Source organism: Megalobrama amblycephala, linkage group LG18 (genome assembly GCF_018812025.1).
Source record: "Megalobrama amblycephala isolate DHTTF-2021 linkage group LG18, ASM1881202v1, whole genome shotgun sequence".
In the NCBI taxonomy this organism is placed as follows: domain Eukaryota; kingdom Metazoa; phylum Chordata; class Actinopteri; order Cypriniformes; family Xenocyprididae; genus Megalobrama; species Megalobrama amblycephala.
Genome location: NC_063061.1, coordinates 7,901,452 through 7,921,339, shown reverse-complemented (window position 1 = coordinate 7,921,339; position 19,888 = coordinate 7,901,452). Strand labels below are relative to the sequence as shown.

Below are 19,888 nucleotides of genomic sequence, written 5' to 3'. Positions count from 1 at the left end.
TCAGGCCAGGTTTGTTGTCATTGACATCAAACATCATTGGTTCTTGCATTTTAATGTTTTGAATAATGACTTGCAAAGCTATCATATGCCTTTAGAAGAATGCAGTCGCACATTCTTTTTCCTGTACTTTTTTTTGTACTCTGTAGTTTGTAGGGGTGTAAAAAGGGCCTGAAATTAACACTCACCAAGCGCCAAATCAAAGTAAAAATTGGTGTTGGCGAGTATATGAAACCGCATCAATCGCCAGTTGGCCGGTAAAATTTTTATGAATTCTAAGAATGCAATATTGTGAACATGAACGCGAAAAAACGTGAGCAATGCTCGTGTCACAAAAGTTTAAGCCTTGCCAATTTAGCGCAAGATACTAAAGTGAACACAATTTGTTACTCACATGGCATGTGGGAAGTCTTCTGTGCACAAAAATCAGAAGCATGTGCCCAGAAATCTGCATCTCAGACAGCACACGAATACTGAATTGAGCTCTCTTTCACGTCATTCAAAAAGGGAAACCGTAAGAGCTAGAACTGCAGATATACAAACCGTAAACTACACAGTGCTTGCTTATCACTTTCACATCTCGATTACCACAGATGGAATTTTAATATAGCTCCTTCTAATATGTCGAATGATCTGCAAATGGCACTGGAATTTTCATTTGTTGTTTGCTTGCTTTTGTCACTTCGGTTTTTAATATTGTGCACTGATTTGCTAAGCTGAACAGCCAATCAGGGTGATCTCTCTCAGTCCGTGTACTTTTGCGTCCATTCGTTTTTCCTTTTTCAAACCAGAAATTAAATATGGAAAATGCGGTTTCTTTGTTTTTTATTTTAACACTGATGAAGAGAATTAGCAGATACAAGCTAATTTTCTTTATGCAAGGTTATTATTTTGTGAAAAATAATTTTTATTTGTAAAAATGCTAAATTTAATTTCCAGTGTTTTGCGTCATACACACAGACGCTAAAGCGCCCTCTAGTGCCTTTTCCTCTGGCGTCAATAGAATGACTCGCTTCAAGAGACGTTGATTCATTTTCATTCGTTAAATTACTATTACATTTATATTTTAACCTAAACATTACATTTCTAAACCTTATAGCCTCTTGTTTAGCGCTCTAACATGATCGAGTTACCGCTTGTGGTTTTATAAGAATAAAGGCCAAAACGATATCTAAATTACTGTGACTTTTTCGTCTGTCTCTGTTAGGTGTTTTATATTGAGAAATTGTTTGGGATTAGAAGTCACTTTATAGCTATGCTGTGCTGTTCAAATTGAAAATATACCAACATATGATGACAAAATTATACCCCAATATGTGATTTTTATGAAGACAAAATTCCCATACCCTTTGCCTCAGTGGAGGTTTGACATGAAGTATTTCTCAATTCTCATTGAAAGCAATGTGTTACGGCCATGTCGCTGGACATTAACGCTTTATGTGGATTAATCCTACTAAAACAACAACCAGGGAGAAACTATTTTCTCGCTCATTTTCTTGTCATCAACATCATCTGCTAAGACAATGGTAAACAAAGTTGAAGGACAATATTTTTATGTTAAGCGTTTTCTATAAGTGGAAAACGCTGAATGTTGAAAGTGCGTTGCCTTCATATTCGGCCTGACCTGCTTGTCTGCATATCTTTATTGGTCATTTAATAAAAGTGTCTTAATGCATTAAGCGTTTTCTTCATAACTGTGTTTTATTTTCTAGGAAAAAGCTTAAAGTGTTATTAATTGTGGTCACAGTGGAGTGCTTATAATATAAGGTGTAGTGAATTTGCTCCTCCAATATCACATTAAGCACTTATTTTTCATGTTAAGCGCTTGAATGTCCCGCTTCGCTGGACGCGTTTGCCGCCAGTATATCATTCTCTTGGACATGGGCCAGTATCGGACCCCTCGTGAGTGAGAATGGGGTGGAAATCAAGTCAAGTATTATCATGTTTCAGAGACATGGATCTCGAAAGTGTGGGAGAAACAACAATTTTACAAAAGAAAACTTGTAAATTGACATTTCTTCGACTTTAATCTGTCCTTTTTTAATTTTGGTTTATAAAGATGCAAAACGATCAATGTTTATTTTGTGCACATGAAATTTGTGTATTCGGTTTTAATTAAAATTTTGGTATTCACCATAGCATTTAAAAATAAAACAACCATTCATTTTTTGTTTTTCTTGACGTGGTTAAAAACGAAAAAGGAATGGACGCAAAAGTACATGGACCTCTCTCACTGACCGGCTTCATCGAGGATTCAACAAGCTCAATCGGCCAAAAATCCACAGATGGGGGTCCAACTAGAGTCAGAACTGCAAAAACTAGGCCCACAGACGCTTAACGATGGCTTGACTATGGCCAACTGTCCGCTTAAAGGATTAGTTCACTTCAGAATTAAAATGTCCTGATAATTTACTCACCCCCATGTCATCCAAGATGTTTATGTCTTTCTTTCTTCAGTCGAAAAGAAAAGGGTTTTGAGGAAAACATTCCAGGATTTTTCTCCATATAGTGGACTTTAACGGCTACCAACGGGTTGAAGGTCCAAACTGCAGTTTCAGTGCAGCTTCAAAGGGCTCTACATGATCCCAGACGAGGAATAAGGGTCTTATCTAGTGAAACGATCAGTCATTTTCTAAAAAGAAAATAAAAATAATATACCTTTAACCTCCAATGCTCATCTTGAACTTGCTCTGCGATGTGCCACGCATTACATATTCACATTGGAAAGGTCACACATGATGTATAAGGAAGGTAGGGTAGGGCAAAAAAGTTTCAAAATCATCCGACATCATTGTTTTACCTTTTTTGTAAAGGCCGTTTGACTTAGTCTTTGTACATACTCTTTGTGGACACTTGCTTAGTATTTCCGCCTATGTCACGTGACCTTTCCAACGTGATGTTCGCATCGCAGAGCTAGAGCCCGTTGAACCCTGTTGTAGTCCACTATATGGAGAAAAATCCTGAAATGTTTTCTTCAAAAACCATAATTTCTTTTCGACTGAAGAAAGAAAGACATAAACATCTTGGGTGCCAAGGTGTGTGAGTAAATTATCAGGAAATTGGAATTCTGAAGTGAACTAATCCTTTAGTGTGGCACGACCTTTGGACCAGACTATCCAGTGCATCCTACTATTATAGCCAATCAACACGGACACAGCCTGTAAATCAAAGATCATTTCCGCATCACTTGATAACAACATACTTGAAATCAGAACCACACAACAACCACTGCAGAGGTGGTGCTCAGCGGAGGTTTAACATGCAAACTCTCGAAACAGCTGCAAACACTTTCCATAATCATTACTAATGTGAAAACGTGGCTTTTTCTGCCTCACTCTCACAATCCCAAAGGGCACAGAGGGTGGGAGAGTGGAAGTAAACTTCTGGAAGTTATTAAAGACAGTCTAAGTGGTGCTGGATGATGAGCAGGTGGGCAACATGCATCTCGCTGGAACGTGGAAGCAGGTGGTCTGGAAAGACAACGGAGCTGATTCACAATCATTTGAAGAGTCAGAGAGCCAAAATCACGTCTGATCCAAATCAATGACTTCAGCAAAAACTGGCAACGAGGAAATCAATCCCGCTCAGCTGCGTCACTTTCAGGATTTGTGGGTGGTGTGGTCTTTCCAATGGATCAGTTTAACTTAAATGGCAGAGCAAATCCAATCTGTAAACACTTTCAAAAACAAAACCTCAAAATTCCTCAAGTAATTCAGACTATTCTGATGGAGGCAAATGCTGCACATATGGTCTCCATGACTGAAAGATGGATCTAATTGTGTGGCAGCTGGCAAGGAAGGATGTTAAGTTACTTAACCAGCACTTTTCCATAAAAAGCCACACAGACATTCTTCCAGCTTCATTACATCATGTATTTTTGGGCTGTGTGGATAAAATCTTTGGGCCTTATTAATGAAACATAAGAAGAATGAATAAGAGTAAATCACTCATGAATCCATTAGCATTTAATTGTCATTTAATTCAATACATACAAATGTTTTTATGTGTAATTTACAAACTCTCTCTGCTCATATTTTATAAATAAGACCTATTAATCTTTATATTGTGATTCTATTTCTTAAAAAAACAAAAAAAAAAACACATTTAATCCACATTTTATCCTTGTATACATTTATGTATTTAAAATAAAGCACAATTAATGAACAAGTAGGTCATCTAACAGTGCTTTTATATTGCTAGAGTTTAAGCAATTACAATTTAAAAGGTGAGATGATGCAACTTTGATTCTTTGGTTCTCACGTCTTGCTTTCTACTGGCAACTAGATCCAGTGATACATTTTTGTGATTTTGTTAATTATTTTTAATTTTAGTTATTATTCACTGGACTTTAATATTACACATCTGAACTGTAAAACTCAAAAGAAGTTTAAATTTAATGACTTTAAAGTGCTATGTGTTCTAACCATCACAAATGCCCTGAATACACTGGCATAATCATTATTTTCAACAACAACTTTTAAAATGAGTCAGTGACTAATAAGGTTTTTAAAGGTGCCCTAGAATTAAAAATTGAATTTATCTAGGCATAGTTGAATAACAAGAGTTCACTACATGGAAATGACATACAGTGAGTCTCAAACTCCATTGTTTCCTCCTTCTTATATAAATCTCATTTGTTTAAAAGACCTCCGAAGAACAGGCGAATCTCAACATAACACCGACTGTTACGTAACAGTCGGGATCATTAATATGTATGACCCCAATATTTGCACATGCCAGCCCATGTTCAAGACATTACACAAGCCAGTATTAACGTCTGGATCTGTGCACAGGTGAATCAACAGACTAGGTAAGCAAGCAAGAACAACAGCGAAAAATGGCAGATGGAGCAATAATAACTGACATGATCCATGATATCATGATATTTTTAGTGATATTTGTAAATTGTCTTTCTAAATGTTCCGTTAGCATTTTGCTAATGTACTGTTAAATGTGGTTAAAGTTACCATCGTTTCTTACTGTATTCACGGAGACAAGAGCCGTCGCTATTTTCATTTTTAAACACTTGCAGTAGGTATAATGCATAAACACAACTTCATTCTTTATAAATCTCTCCAACAGTGTAGCATTAGCCATTAGCCACAGAGCACCATCAAACTCATTCAGAATCAAATGTAAACATCCAAATAAATACTATACTCACATGATCTGATGGATGCATGCAGCATGCATGACGAACATTTTGTAAAGATCCATTTTGAGGGTTATATTAGCTGTGTGAACTTTGTTTATGATGTTCAAGGCAAGCGCGAGCTCCGTGGGCGGAGAGCACGAGAATTTAAAGGGGCCGCAGCCTGAATCGGCGCATTTCTAATTATGCCTCAAAATAGGCAGTTAAAAAAAATTTATTAAAAAAAAATCTATGGGGTATTTTGAGCTGAAACTTCACAGACACATTCAGGGGACACCTTAGACTTATATTACATCTTGTAAAAAAACGTTCAATGGCACCTTTAAAATGTAAAAAAAAAAAAAAAAAATGAAGATATAATTAATTTTGAAGTTTTATTAAGTGTTAACAACGAGATTGTGGTTTTTAATAATCAATTAACACTGCTTTTGTAATTTTTTACAAAATGGACAAAATTTGTCACCAAATAAGTCGGTTTAACCAAAATTTCAGTTTTACAGAATGACACTTTTGGTTATACCGAATGACGATATTTTCAAACAATGCTAAACAGGCTGAAATCTAGTTATATAGTTATAGCTAGCTAGAAAACAAGACAATCAAACATTTTATATTTATCACAAGTTTTTGAAATATTACAACATTTTCCATGTTTTATAGACCTGATGTTTCAGGACATGTGCATGAGCAAGTGAAAACATGAATTTTTCAAATAGTTAAGAGAGAGTTAGTTACTTTGCTTCATGACCATGTGGTCCTTTGCAGGTGTCTGAATGATGTCACATTCTATCACATGATTTTGACTGCATAACTTGATCCAATATAGTCCCTTTAAATTGGTTACTCTGAATGACATCAATCAAATTCATTTTTCCGGACATTCTTTCTCATAACAAAGCAACGACTTCTACACAATTTTAATACCATTTTGCACTATATTAATATATGATGTTATAAAATCATGCCAGAAAAAAAAATATATACTTTTATGACATTTTAAGATATTTTAAATCACAAATGAAATGGCTGTATTGAACCTTTGGAAGGTTAAACAAAATGACCTTTTGACAAAATCTTTAAAATACCTTTATATGTAGCAAAATATAATTAAAACCTTTTGGATTCAATAAGAGAGATCTAGTTGTACTACCTTACATACTTTGGATGTCATATATTTGTTTTTAATTATTATTAAGGCCTTAGGACAAAAAAAAAAAAAAAAAGATCTGTCACGTCATTGACGCGAAATTTATATAATGAGCGAGTACATCACAAATCCATTTTCCAAACCGTGTTTTTGTCGTATCCTGAATCACTACACTGCACCTGTAATAAGTGTTTATATTGAATATTTAAGAGCGGTCGGGTCGCCACCGCTGCAAAGTATCGCAGTACCTGCGTGACTCGTCATATACATAAACAGAGAGAAGTAGCTCCGGCTACAATGTTCCTCCGCAAGACCCATGCAGTTTTGTTTATTAACCGCTAGAGCACCAAAAGTCATGGACTGCAGCTTTAAGAGACTTATTAGGCATTTTTTTTTAAACAAAATCAATAAATAATTTTAAAAATACAAACTAAATGTTTAAATCGAAATCACCAACCAGGCACAAAAGAATCAAATTTATTAGCGTGACCACAAACTACTAGTGTGACCACAAATTGGCTGCTTCAATGACAAGCAAGAGTTCACAACAGTGGGAGTGGCAATCAATGCGACTCGTAGAGAGAATGCTGCAAAGTTGGCGTAAGATTACAAGGAAAATCTCAGGCAACTGAATAATGAATGATGTCGGTTTATGCAAGCAAGCGGCCTGTAGAGCAGACACACACACACATAAATACATTCCAGACACACGTACGGTGCTGTGCTGTGTACTGTGCTGCACATATTTTACTGGAATATTCAATATGCACGAAAGACAAAAGCAGAAGAGGCAGGCTTTCTTTCACACAAAGAGAAGGGGGCACAGACAGGCGTAGGGGCGTCTTGCCATCCTTTGCATTCGCAGCCTCTTTGTTCTATGGGCCTGCCGAGATTTACTCTCCACTTCTTTTATTCCCTTCTTTGCTGTTCTTCACTAGAAATGAATGGGTGTACTTACACATTCACTGTGGAGCTATGGCCTGCAAAAAAAAAACCCACAACAAACTCAAGATGCCTAACATGAAAGCTTTCTGAGTGGTTTCAGCTTTCCTGCTCCGCCACCTCAGACTAAAAAGACTACCTAGAGCTTCAGAGGGAAGCAAAGGTCTGGATAAAGCTTTACGATGGAGATGAGGATGGTGGCGGTTTATAATAAGTATGATGGAGAAGGAACGAAAGCACCAGCTAAGAGATGAAAGGCATGCTACCTGGACAAGGGAAAGTTTGCTAGAGAAAGAAGTCCCAAGAGATGTGAATTATGGAGATGGGTGATTCTGAGTTAAGGATACCACTGGGTTCTTCGCTCAACAGCAACAAATCAACAAATACATATATAAATAAAGCTCAGTGGCCTGTTACAGGAAGCTAGCTAGTTGAACAAACTTTGAGTTTTAGAGTAGGTTTAGAGATGACAAAACCAAACAAATCCAACCCGGTTTAGATCAGGTTAAGCAGGTTTACAACGCTTGCTTTAACTTTTCTCTGTTAACTCAGGGTTTGATCTGCAGCAAACACCTAATCACAATAAACATGAAGAGTTTGATTGACAGGGCCTGAATTTCATCTTGGAAAATAGGGGGGAATTCCTTTAGGTGACTCTTCTGGGGGGATATATATGTGACCCATGCTGGCAAAATGAGTAGGAATGCACAAGGGCTATTTCAAGCTATAGACAAAAGAAGTGAATTTTGATCGAATTTGAGGTTTTCACAAAAATGAGTTAATTTAGCACTCATCTAGCAATCCCATTGCTCCGTTTTCTGAGAGGAGTACCTTTCCTTTGACCATGAAAAATGCAATTTTTCTCTGCTCACTTCTGGACGACTGGCACTTCCTTTCAGCATAATTTGGTATCGTTGTAAAGCGCAGCATTCCAACTTTGTGATCATTCATAGCGAATTCTCGAAGGCATGAGTGTGAACCAATGAAATGTGATTTTCAAACTCATGCTGATGTAAACAAAACGATCTTTCTCACGCTGACTGACAGATCTGAAGTGTGTGCACCTCAGACAGTGCGCGATCCCAATATACACATACACAGAAATACAGATATTTTGAAATACCGTAATATCTGCTATGTCTTAAGTGAACGTTTGGTTAACTGTTGGGGAAAATTTTAAGGTATGATTGCTAGGTGATTTTATTTTGGAACCTTCAGACAACTTTAAGTCGATTTTTCTCGAAATTGACTTATCGACTTCAAACAAGTGTATCTCAGTAATTTTTAGTTGAATTCCAACAAATCATACATCATTTTGAAGGATTTGTGAGAATAACAAGAACTCATTTTTGAAAATTTGCTCATTATGACTCATTTTACCAGCACGGGTCACATATATAAATATATTATATGACATTTATCTCATTTAATGTTATTTGCTCACTCAGTGTATTTGTGTTTTTTAGGGGCGTGACGAGACGGGTAGCTCACGAGACGAGACTCAAGATTGAATTCACGAGAGGAGACAAGATTTTTACACACTATTTTTAAGAAATCCTCAATGGTGAAATACATGACTAGAAAAAATATTCTGCAGGTGTATTTGAAATATTTTAACTAATCATCTTGGAGTGAAAGCAATCGTTTCGGCACAGAACTCTGCAGTGGGGCTGGGCGGAATTGTTCAAGAATGGACACAGGCCGGGAAGCCAAAACGGAACCATGGTAAAGGGGTATCTGAGCATGTGACTGCCTCTCTGAGTTTTGTCAACACTCGACAGCTGGAGGCGGCACAAAATTTGATGAAGGCAGCCACCTCGTAATTCTCTATGCAGGAAAAACCAGCAGCAAGTTTATTAGGTTGCTGTTACTTTAAGAGTAAAGTGCAGATCCAATATAGTGGTACACAAGATCCAACTTTTTTCTCAGCTGTTTGCTTTCACTTAAGACATAACAGAATGTTTATAAGGACACTCACTGAGATTTTGTGCATTTATAAGCTGCAAAAATTAGTCACAAAAGTAAGCCATGAGCAGTTTGACAGGCGGCTTTATGAATGTGCGCTCTGGGTATGAGCTCACGGAATACCATCTCTTGGAGTTCTGAATGGATTGAAATGGGAAGTCGTGCAAATGATAAACTTTAGTAACGATGCAACTCTTGCACGATTGTGCAAGTGACAGTTCCATCACGAAACACAGCAAGCAAATAAATCAAAGGATTTAGCTTTGCATAACCTGACATCTATACCTTCTACAACAAGTCATTACAAAATAAAATTAGACTATTCTATTATTAAAAAGCTACAAGAAGAAACAAAACCATACGTGATGAAGATGATGAAATATACTGGGAAACTTCAAATAAGAAATGGAGCCCATCTCCATTCAACTCACACCTTTGGCTCAACTTTAACTTTCCTGGAAGCACTGATGCTGACATATTAAATTTAAGATAACTTCTGTAAACAATCTTGTTAAAATTCAACAGAGCAAATAACTTTAAAATAGGGTTTGGACAAAGTCCTTTCTCAACAAGTAGAATGATTTCCACTGCAGCATGTGCCAGGCGCAAACCGCAAGCTTGCTGCCTATTTAGGTGTGTAGTACCCTACCTTCTTAGACAGCGCAGTCAACACAACATTTGGAAAGACAAGAATTACGAAATTGGAACAATCAGCTTTTTTTAATTGCTATTGCAATATCTATTCATGTAATGTACTGCAGTTATCATAATCAAATCCTGCAGTAATGTCATGACTTGGCATATAAATGGAAAATTAGCATAGCATTTCACTCTTTCTGTTGGAAATGTGCTGGACAATTAGTTTGGGGTGAATTTAAGCCTAATTTATGATTCTCATCTGTAAGTTTTTGAAATGTTGGTGGATTGTGGTTATGCATCACTCCATACCATCTCCCAGCAGCCAAACGACTGATCAACTCCATTTTGCCAAACATATTTAATCTCTGGAGTCCCATAACAGAGGGACACAGAGGGACAAGGGTTAGTCCACCCAAAAATGACATTTCTGTCATTAATTAAGCACCCTCATGTCGTTCCACACCTGTAAGACCTTTGTTCATCTTCAGAACACAAAATAAAGATATTTTTAATGAAATCCAAGAGCTTCTGACCTCCCTATACACAGCAATGTCATAACCAATTTTAAGGTCCAGAAAGGTAGTAAAGACATCGTTAAAAGTCCATGTAACTACAGTGGTTCAACCTTAATGTTATGAAGCGATGAGTATACTTTTTGTGCGCAAAAACAAACAAAAGTAACGACTTTATTCAACAATTTCTTCTTTTCCCTGTCATTCTTCTATGCTGTTGAGGTTGTAAACACAGTGCAGCGCTTCCGGGATCTATGTCAGAACGCCGGCTTCAAGCGACAATCGATAATACCGGCATTGTCACAAGTTTATTTACCGGTGTGAACATTCCCTCACTGTAACATCACTAATTACCTGTCTTGTGCTTTAGGGCATTTTCACACCTGTAGATCGATTGCATTGTTCCGAAACAGGGACTTAATTTGTTACAATGTAGCATTTTCTTCTTGATTCGGTTTGCTTTCACAAGGCAATATTTCAAAGTAGGGCTGGGTAAAAAAAAAAAAAAATCAATTTCTCGATTTTAATCGATTCTCATTTTTACGAACCGATATCGATTCTTAAATCCCAAGAATCGATTAGTCTAGTCTGTTCTCAGTTCATGAATGTGCAGAATATGTAGCGCGCCTCCCATCCAATAAATCGCAATATTCTTTGTGCTTTGTTACTTTTGATATGAAGCAAAGTCTCAGTTTTCAAATGATGTCCATCTTATTATGAGATTAAAAAAATAAATGCTGTTTTGCCGCTGTTTAATGTGGCGTGACAGATCGCTTTAGCACCTCAGTTAAAGAGAAGCGGCAGCATGAGCGCATGTGAACATCCTCTCCGCTTTAATACCAGTTACAGCACGAAATAAACACGACTAAACATCTGAAGGTATGTTAAAAGATACAGTACATCTTACCGAAATCCGTATCATGTCTCGTGTAATCGCTCAATCAGTGTTTCAACCTCGGAAAGACGTCAATAAAACAGCTTGTAAACAATGTCACGTAACGTCACATTTACCTCAGAAAAACATATTCAGTGACCATAAACTCATAGTCAGCTAGAAAAGTGAACTCTAGAAAGCAACATTCAAATAAATATAGCAATGCACCGTTACATATTCATTATAATTTATAATGTTCTTCAATATTTAATGCATGTTTGAATAAATCAGTTATATTCAGCCGTGATTTAAATGTTTATATTTCAAAAAACAAATTGGAGTAGAAATATGATTATGTAATTCTAAAATTTATTTATAATAAAAACATCATTGAGTGTAATTTAAGTGTTTGTATATAAATAAGTTAATTTAACCTTCTATATTATTATAGTAGTACCAACTAACTTACATGTAGTTCACAACATTAGTTGAGAGATTTTTTTTCCCCACGAAAATTTGCCATGTACTGTAACTGAAACACTACATCCAAAATAATCGACATCAGATCGAATTTGTAATCGAATTGAAAGCATGTGAATAGTAATCGAATCAAATCGTGAAAATTGTGTCAAAACCCAGCCCTATTTCAAAGCATACCAAAATGTGTTTATGCAAGTCACATGTGTGTGCAACTGTCCCCTTATTAGTCAGAGTTTCCTCTGCGTCATCCATTAAAATGATTGACAAATTTGTTTCATGAGCTTATTGTGGCTTGTTTAGTACCTACTGTCAAGACACACACGAACACTACACAAATGTAGTGGTCATTCCCGCTGTTAAATTATGTACTACATTCATACTAATTCAAGTGCAATCTCTCTGTATCTCCCAGCCCTGTCTAAACTAACTGTTTTGAGACACATGCAAACACTATAGGCTGATTTATACTTCTGCGTCAGATCTACATCGGAGCCGCCGCACCGTAGGCTATGCGTCTGTTTTCATTTATACTTCTGCGCTGTTGTCCGCGTTGACGTGCATGCAGACCACTAGTAGGCAGTGTCTGCGGTAATGTTGAGGATCAAGGCAAAAGCCGAAGAAGCAGCAGCTCGTCATGTACATTGTCAGAGAAGCTTACAACTAGAAGCGGCAAATAGGTAACAACTTTTGTTGCAGTTTGACTTTGTGTCCCCTGAAACAGAGTGTTTTTTCATTCATATGGAAATTGTTCCAACCCCCTCTTTCTTACAAAAAGGGCCATTTGTAATTTTTATAGCATCTACAAGATTTTATACATTTATTCTGTAACCAATTCAAGTGTAACCATTAGTGATTTTAAAATGTATTTTTTGTATAAACTGAATTAATATTAATACATTTCTTAAATTTTGCAGAAATGCTGAGAATTGAATGCATACTTATGTTAGACTGTAATTGATAACACAACACATTTAAGAATGAATTTCCTGTCCAGTGGAGCACATCCAAAAGCTTTTAGAGTAAAAAAGTCAACTGTCGACTCAATTAGCCAGCAGCACATTCCATTCATCCAGCCCTAAATTAATAAAGAAACATCACTATGCTAACTATAAACCACAACATTATGTTTCACCACAAACAATCACACAAAATTGAACAAAACCTGACTGCACCTGCACCAATTTATTTATCATTGTGGTACCACTGCAAGGACATACAAAGCAGCCAAACCCAACAATGAAAAGGCCAGCTATATCAATATCCACCTCCTTTCAGCTGAATTCATGCATGCTTAAAAGATGCCTTCAGCTCTGGCTTCCATTACATATATTACAATAACTTGACTGCAGGGCTTGTTTGTGCAACAGTCAGACACCCAGAAGAACAGGAAGTCAGAAAAATGATGAGCAGGATTACTGCTTGATCAGGTCTTACTGAAAGCATAAACATTAGAGATGCACTGATATTTATCGGCCAAATTTTTTAATCAATTTAAAACCATTGGCATATTGGCAAGGCCGATATAATAAACTGCGTGAACGCACAGAGTTGTATAATGTCTGTTATAGGGCTGCACAATTAAATTAATTTCTAATCGCAATTTCGATTACGGATGCCACGATTTCGTAATAATTCAAAGGCGCGATTACAAAAAATATCCACGTACATTATTCTGTGTGCTTAATAGCTGTGTTTAGAGCATGTTACATTGTGAGAGGTGAATCATGACTACTTCAGAGTGTAAAAGGTCTAACCCATAGACTCGTCTAACCCAGCACAAAAGGAACTAACAGTGACGTAAGTGTACACTGATTGGTCGAACGCACGCGACACACCAGCACCCGCCATTTTTAAAAATCCACGAACTAACTCTACAAACATGGAAAACAGTGATAGAAGGACCTCTCAACCTTATGCTAAGGAGAAAATCCAGCGAGACATTGAGCGGACCAAGCAAAACATGCTTGTGTATTTTTGCTCAGCTAGAGACATTGGGCATCAACCACATGGCAAGTGAACAGTTTGTCATATACTGTCTACTTTCTTCGTACAGTTCTATCTAATAAAATATTAAACATGACTGTTAAACAGATTGTTAACTAATGAAGACGGAGAATGCGAGCACTGTTTGCTCTGGCTGAGCTGTTCTCAAAAAATAAAAGTCACAACAACAAGCGCAGTTTACGTCACTTCAGAGTTCCTACTGGTGGTGCAAATGCAACCAGGAAAATGGCCCTAGGGGAACATTAGCTCTCAGGGAACCACCCTGGTGGCTAGTACCTATAGGCCAGAACACACCAAGCCGACAGCGACGAACTAGTGGCGACGAAAGCAGACTGCGGGGTTGGCTCACATCGGCAGCGTCTGTGTCCAAAGTTGCCCTGACACACCAAACCGACGCTAAACAGCTGACGGCCAAGTAGCACATCAGTTCTGCGCCTGCGTGAGATGAAATGCCTTTCCGAACCAGCAGGCAGTAGCTGAGCAGCCAATCAGAATGATCAGATGGCCTGACGGACCGACGAGCTCCAACGCCGATTCAACATTTCGAATCGGCCGAAAAAAAGCAGACGAGGACCAACTTCAGCCGATGGTGCAGAACACACTGAGAAAACTTAGTCGGCCGACAAAGAAAAAATGCCCGACGGCCGACCGTCGGCTTGGTGTGTTCCTGACTTATGATTAAGTTCCTAGAACAACATGGTGCAAAAGCCCCTACACGCATAGGTTTACTTTTTTTATTTAAAGAAGAAACCAAACCAATGTACAGCTGACATTTGAGGCTTAATGCTATAGAAAAGCAATAAAAAATAAAATCAGGAAGAGTGTTTTCAGCTTGTTTTTTATTTTACATAATAATATGCATGCAATTGCTTCAAACAATGCTATAAAGCTATTCAAAACATCATTCAATGTAACTGAGATAATTGTAATTAATCACAATTACAATTTCAAGGGAATAAATCGACAATTATGATTTTTGTCATAATTGTGCAGCCCTAGTGTGTTGCATAATCCAACGTTTTTCTCATGGTAAAATAATAAAATACTTGCTGAAACAAAATTACATCTGTACAAAATACAGCAGGGCTTACAGCAGCATTGACGGAACTGCCAATGTCACGATAAGGCCAGTGCTGCATCTTCACGACAGTTTATCCTTTGCACATTTTTAAGCCTTGCAAATTTAAACATTCATGCGCAAGAAGACATGAAAGAGAAATAGTAAACTAGACAGTAAAGATTTTTGTATTTTATAGCTATATTGGACAGCCTATTCACCAAACTTTGCAGAGGTTAAAATCCTTCAAGCATTTGTGAAAGGTTGATTATGCAAGGAATAATTAACAACGGGCTGTTGAATTCTTAGAAAATAATGCCGTTCAAGCGAACTCAATTATTCCGCTAATACTACAGTCACCACACCTCAAGATGCTGTTCCGATGTTGTATTTCAAGACATTTGTCAGGTTTTTGTCCTCAAAACACTCATGTGTGGGACTAATTTCTTACGCATCTCATCCCAAGCCTCTGTTGCTAATTCCAAAACGTCATTTTAGAACTAGTAACGGAGGCTTGAGTAGGGTGACCACCTGGCTACTGATCTGTTGCAGGACAGTGATTTTGTGGGACAATGCGGGACATGTGAATTTACATCTATTAAACTATGTAAATATTGATTTTACATCAATACATGGAGAGTATCTCGTGTTTTTCCGTAGGTGCTCGACCATTTCCATGGGTGGCGCTTGAGCATCCACGGGATCACCGCATGTTCGTTGGAAATATTTAACAACAGGATGGATGATTAAATGCTTTAAATCATCAATTTGGGCATCTTTGAGCAGCTCTTGAGGTTCTTATCCAGTATGTGAGATGGAATCCTTGCTGGTGTAGTTGTGTTTTCCGACTTTGATGAGGCCCGCACTTAGCTATTCCTTTGCGCTGTCCACTCAGTTGTCATCAGCGGGAAAACCTCTCTCTATGATTGCGTTGGTTGGTCTTTCACAGCTAGAATATGACGGCTGCACAAATAGATTTTTAAATGCCAGTCATATGCTGCGTCCCAATTCACATACTATCTGTCCTAAATAGTATGCGAAATAACAATCAGCATGTTCCAAATCGTAGTATGTTAAATTGAGTATTCCATCTACTTTTCCCAGTTAGAATTCGAAGTGCAGATTCGTGCACACTTCTAACGGCTAATATTGCCCATAACACATTGCGCTGTGGACGAGGATTTGATTAGAACTACAAATACGAATAAAAAGTTTTTAAAAACTACAAACATGACGGATATTCGAGACCGACGTTTAAGCAGAGTGGTTAAGATAAATGGGCTTGAGTGATTATTAATCAGTATCTAACCTGATGAACAGATATTTATTAAATGTTATCCACATTATATTTAATCTGCAACAGCATTGTGAACTTTTATAACGATGCATTTGGTCATTAACTTTTAAATGCATCATTGTACAATGATGAGGAGAGTTCTCTGAAAGACCCTGGCAGATCAACATGCGACTACATTTCTCTCCGAAAGGGTAGGAAGTTAAATTTAATTGAATGTGGAGGATTTTACCTGTGACAAGATGATTGACAGGGTAGTTTAAACAGTTACAGGTTGCATAACTAAGCGACAGAACGTCCGTTAAAGACGCAATTATGATGAGGTAGTCCCAAAGCTTGCATACTCTTCTGCTACACACTCAAAAGTATGTACTTTTTCTTTACAAAAACGGTACATACTTTTAGGACGTAGTATAAGTAGGCAAATTGGGACGCAGCAATAGTTTTTATTATATTTCTTAATATGGTAGGCTATTGTAATTTCAGGGATGAAAAAAATACCTACATAAATGAAATGTGGGACACTACTTAAGTCTTGCAGGACGTGGGACAAAGCTCCCAATTTCGGGACTTTCCCGCAAAATGCAGGATGGGTGGTCACCCTAGGCTTGAGCCATTATAGCAGAATAATACCGTTGATACAGTTATTAACTATTGAGATAACAGAAACATTTGGCGAAGTCATATGGAACTGCAATGCGGTCAAGACCTGCGAGAACTACTTTAGCTGTGCGTTTCCCTGAAAATAAATGCACACCTTAGAACGTTGGTCAACCAATCAGATTTGAGCATTCAACAGCCCCGTAGTATAAAACAGAAATGCACCACTAAATGGGGCAAACTGACAAAAAAGTACAACAAAACATGGTTAAAATGTTCCTTGGTACCTTGGATTAAGAAATGTATTCTTAAACACCAGGTAAAATTTAATTCTCATGGTTTACCTTTAGACTTAATACAATCAAATCAATGTTTCTGAGTAGGTCATGGGAACGTCACAACAAAGATATTGAGATAGACTTTCCATTTTTGTCTGGTTTTTTTTCAACTTGTTTGAGAGCTTTTATACCAGCAATTCACTGACAGGTCATGTTAATAAAAACAGTATAATGAAACTTTAAGATACAGATGTTGTTTGGTCTTTGGATGATATAATGATGCTACCAGCAGATAAAGATTTTGTTTAGTCATTTAGGAAAAATTTAAACCAGTGTTTTGAGATCATCACATTGATAACTATTTTGCAGAGCAAGTAAAGCATCCGTTTGATGGTTAGACAAGCAACAGGATGCTTTGTATATAACTTTATTGTTGGCAACTTTCTATTATGTCATATTGAAAAAAAAAACATTTCTGTCAGTCAATCTAGTTTAAAGGGTTAGTCCACTTCCAAATACAATTTTCCTGATAATTTACTCACCCCCATGTCATTCCAAGATGTTCATGTCTTTCTTTCTTCAGTCGAAAAGAAATTAAGGTTTTTGATGAAAACATTTCAGGATTATTCTGCTTATAGTGGACTTCAGTGGCCTCCAAAAGGCTGAAGGTGAAAATTACAGTTTCGGTGCAGCTTCAAAGAGCTTTAAATGATCCCAGATGAGGAATAAGGGTCTTATCTAGCAAAACAATCGGTCATTTTCTACAGAAATACAACTGTATATGCTTTATAAACTCAAATTATCGCCTTGTACATGCTTCCGCTTTCCGCATTCTTCAAAAAGCTTACGCTGTATGTCCTACGCCATTCCTATTCAACTTATGGTACGAACATGGCGCCAATTCCGTTTTTTCCGTAAGTAGAATAGGGAAAGTGTAGGACATACAGCGTAAGCGTTTTGAAGAATGCAGAAAGCAGAAGCACGTGCAAGACAATAATTTGAGTTTATAACGCATATGCAGTTGTATTGTCGTTTCACTAGATAAGACCCTTATTCGTCGTCTGGTATCGTTTAAAGCCCTTTGAAGCTGCACTGAAACTGTAATTTTGACCTTCAACTGTTTGGAGGCCAGTGAAGTCCACTATAAGGAGAATAATCCTTGAATGTTTTCATCAAAAACCTTAATTTCTTTTCAACCGAAGAAAGAAGGACATGAACATCTTGGATGACATGGGGGTGAGTAAATTATCAGGAAATTTTTATTTAACAGTGGACTAATCCTTTAGGTTGTGACCAGGTATAGAGCACATACCCATGCACTAACTTTCTGAAAACTTGGGAAAAGCCATGCAGTTTGTTTTCAAAAGATAAAATACTGTGCTCACAATAGAGAAAGAAAAAAGGACCACGTTTCATTTTAAAATCAAAACTAATTATGATGTTTCTCATCAATTTGCACCATAAACAGTGGCCATCACTTGCAAAATAAACCATCTGAAGGATTTAACTGAAACTCATTCATTGTCAAGTGAAGAGCATTGATGGAGCAGAACAAGGCCCACATGTACTACTAAGGTCATTCTGCGTGGTATTTTAGGGTTGACAGCTGAATCGTCAAATTTGTTATTATAAACGTGTGTGTTGTGATGTTAAGGTTGAGCGATACCGTTATTCATTCCACATATGAATTTAGCATGGTGCCTTTAGCTAAGCTAATAGGCTAATTAGCTAGCATGTATAACGGGCCTCTGAACCGTATCACATTCATCAACACAAACTCCAACATTATACACACAAATAAAACAGATATGACAGGAGGAGAAATACCGTCAGAGACCATTCAAGCTCATTTGCTGCTGACTAAAGAGATGTTTTAGCGGTTTAACAGTGTTGGCAAGAAAAATGTACAGATGAGAAGAATGTATCTTGAAAGTTGTAAGCTGTCTACCTAGTCAACATTTTGAGAGCATTATATGAAGGAAAAACGCGCCTATTATGCCCCAAAATGCTGCACGCTCCTGTCATGCCCAAAGATGCTGCCTAGGTAGGCAGCTCACTGGGGTTTGAAACACAGCCCAGAGAAAAAAAATAAAAATAAGCGTGTAAATTGTGTAGGTTTAATTGAAGAACAAGCATGATCGGGAAGGGAACATAAATAGGTTTAAAATCGTGAAATAAGAGATCATACTGTTATATTAATCGTGTGGCGCTCGTGATCAGCTGAGGGCGTGACGTCACGGGATCCGCACCTTCATAAGTAACGGGCCTCTGCATCGACACACAAGCTCTTTAGAAAGCAAAAGCCCGGGCATACTCACGCTTTATCCACCAACTCCCTGACTTTCCACATATTCAACATCTCGGCGCTTTAGCAGGGGCTCTCCGCCTCAATATCTCGTCGTCCAGTCCGCACTAAAACACAGGTGGACTCGGATATCTGTTACCGATAATAACAGAATCCCTCAGCCCCTTCCGCCTCTCCAGCGCTAATCGACACAGCAGCACAGCGGGTCGGCCAGTTACTACGGTGACGCGTATTGTGCGTCAAGAGGGAGCGGACGCGGGCGTGACGTCCTATGCGGTCCATCATGGGAAATGTAGTTTTTCGAGAAACGTAACGCTCCAAGTACAACGCAAAGCACTTGATTAGTAAATCACTTTAAAGGGGTCATGAAATGCAGTTTTAGATTTTTATATTATGTTTCTCGAGGTTAGTTTATAAATTTTGCACAACCAAAACAGGAGTATTTTGTCTTTATGTCTTAAGACAAATGTGTTTCTCTGAGCTATTTTAAATTGAACTAATCAGATTAGTGGCTACACTGAGCTAAATGGTTATGAATTATACTTTTATTATTGTCAAATAATTACAGGGTTTCTTCACAAAAAAAAAAAAAAATACACTAAATGTCTTTTTAAGTTAATAATAGGACTACCATTTAAAGGG

General features: G+C 37.5%; 1 protein-coding gene across 2 annotated transcripts in view; it reads right to left on the bottom strand.

The window, feature by feature from the left end:
• The window catches only part of clint1b (clathrin interactor 1b), a 45,558-nt gene extending 26,070 nt beyond the window's left edge, over positions 1-19,488 (bottom strand). The window contains exon 1 of one of the 2 annotated variants that reach the window (XM_048165663.1): positions 19,260-19,488. In XM_048165663.1, coding sequence (XP_048021620.1) covers positions 19,260-19,300 — 41 coding nt within the window. In that variant the 5' untranslated portion in view covers positions 19,301-19,488. The remainder of the gene's footprint in view (positions 1-19,259) is intronic. The other variant, XM_048165664.1, reaches the window with a different exon arrangement.
• Between the last annotated feature and the right edge of the window lie 400 nt (positions 19,489-19,888).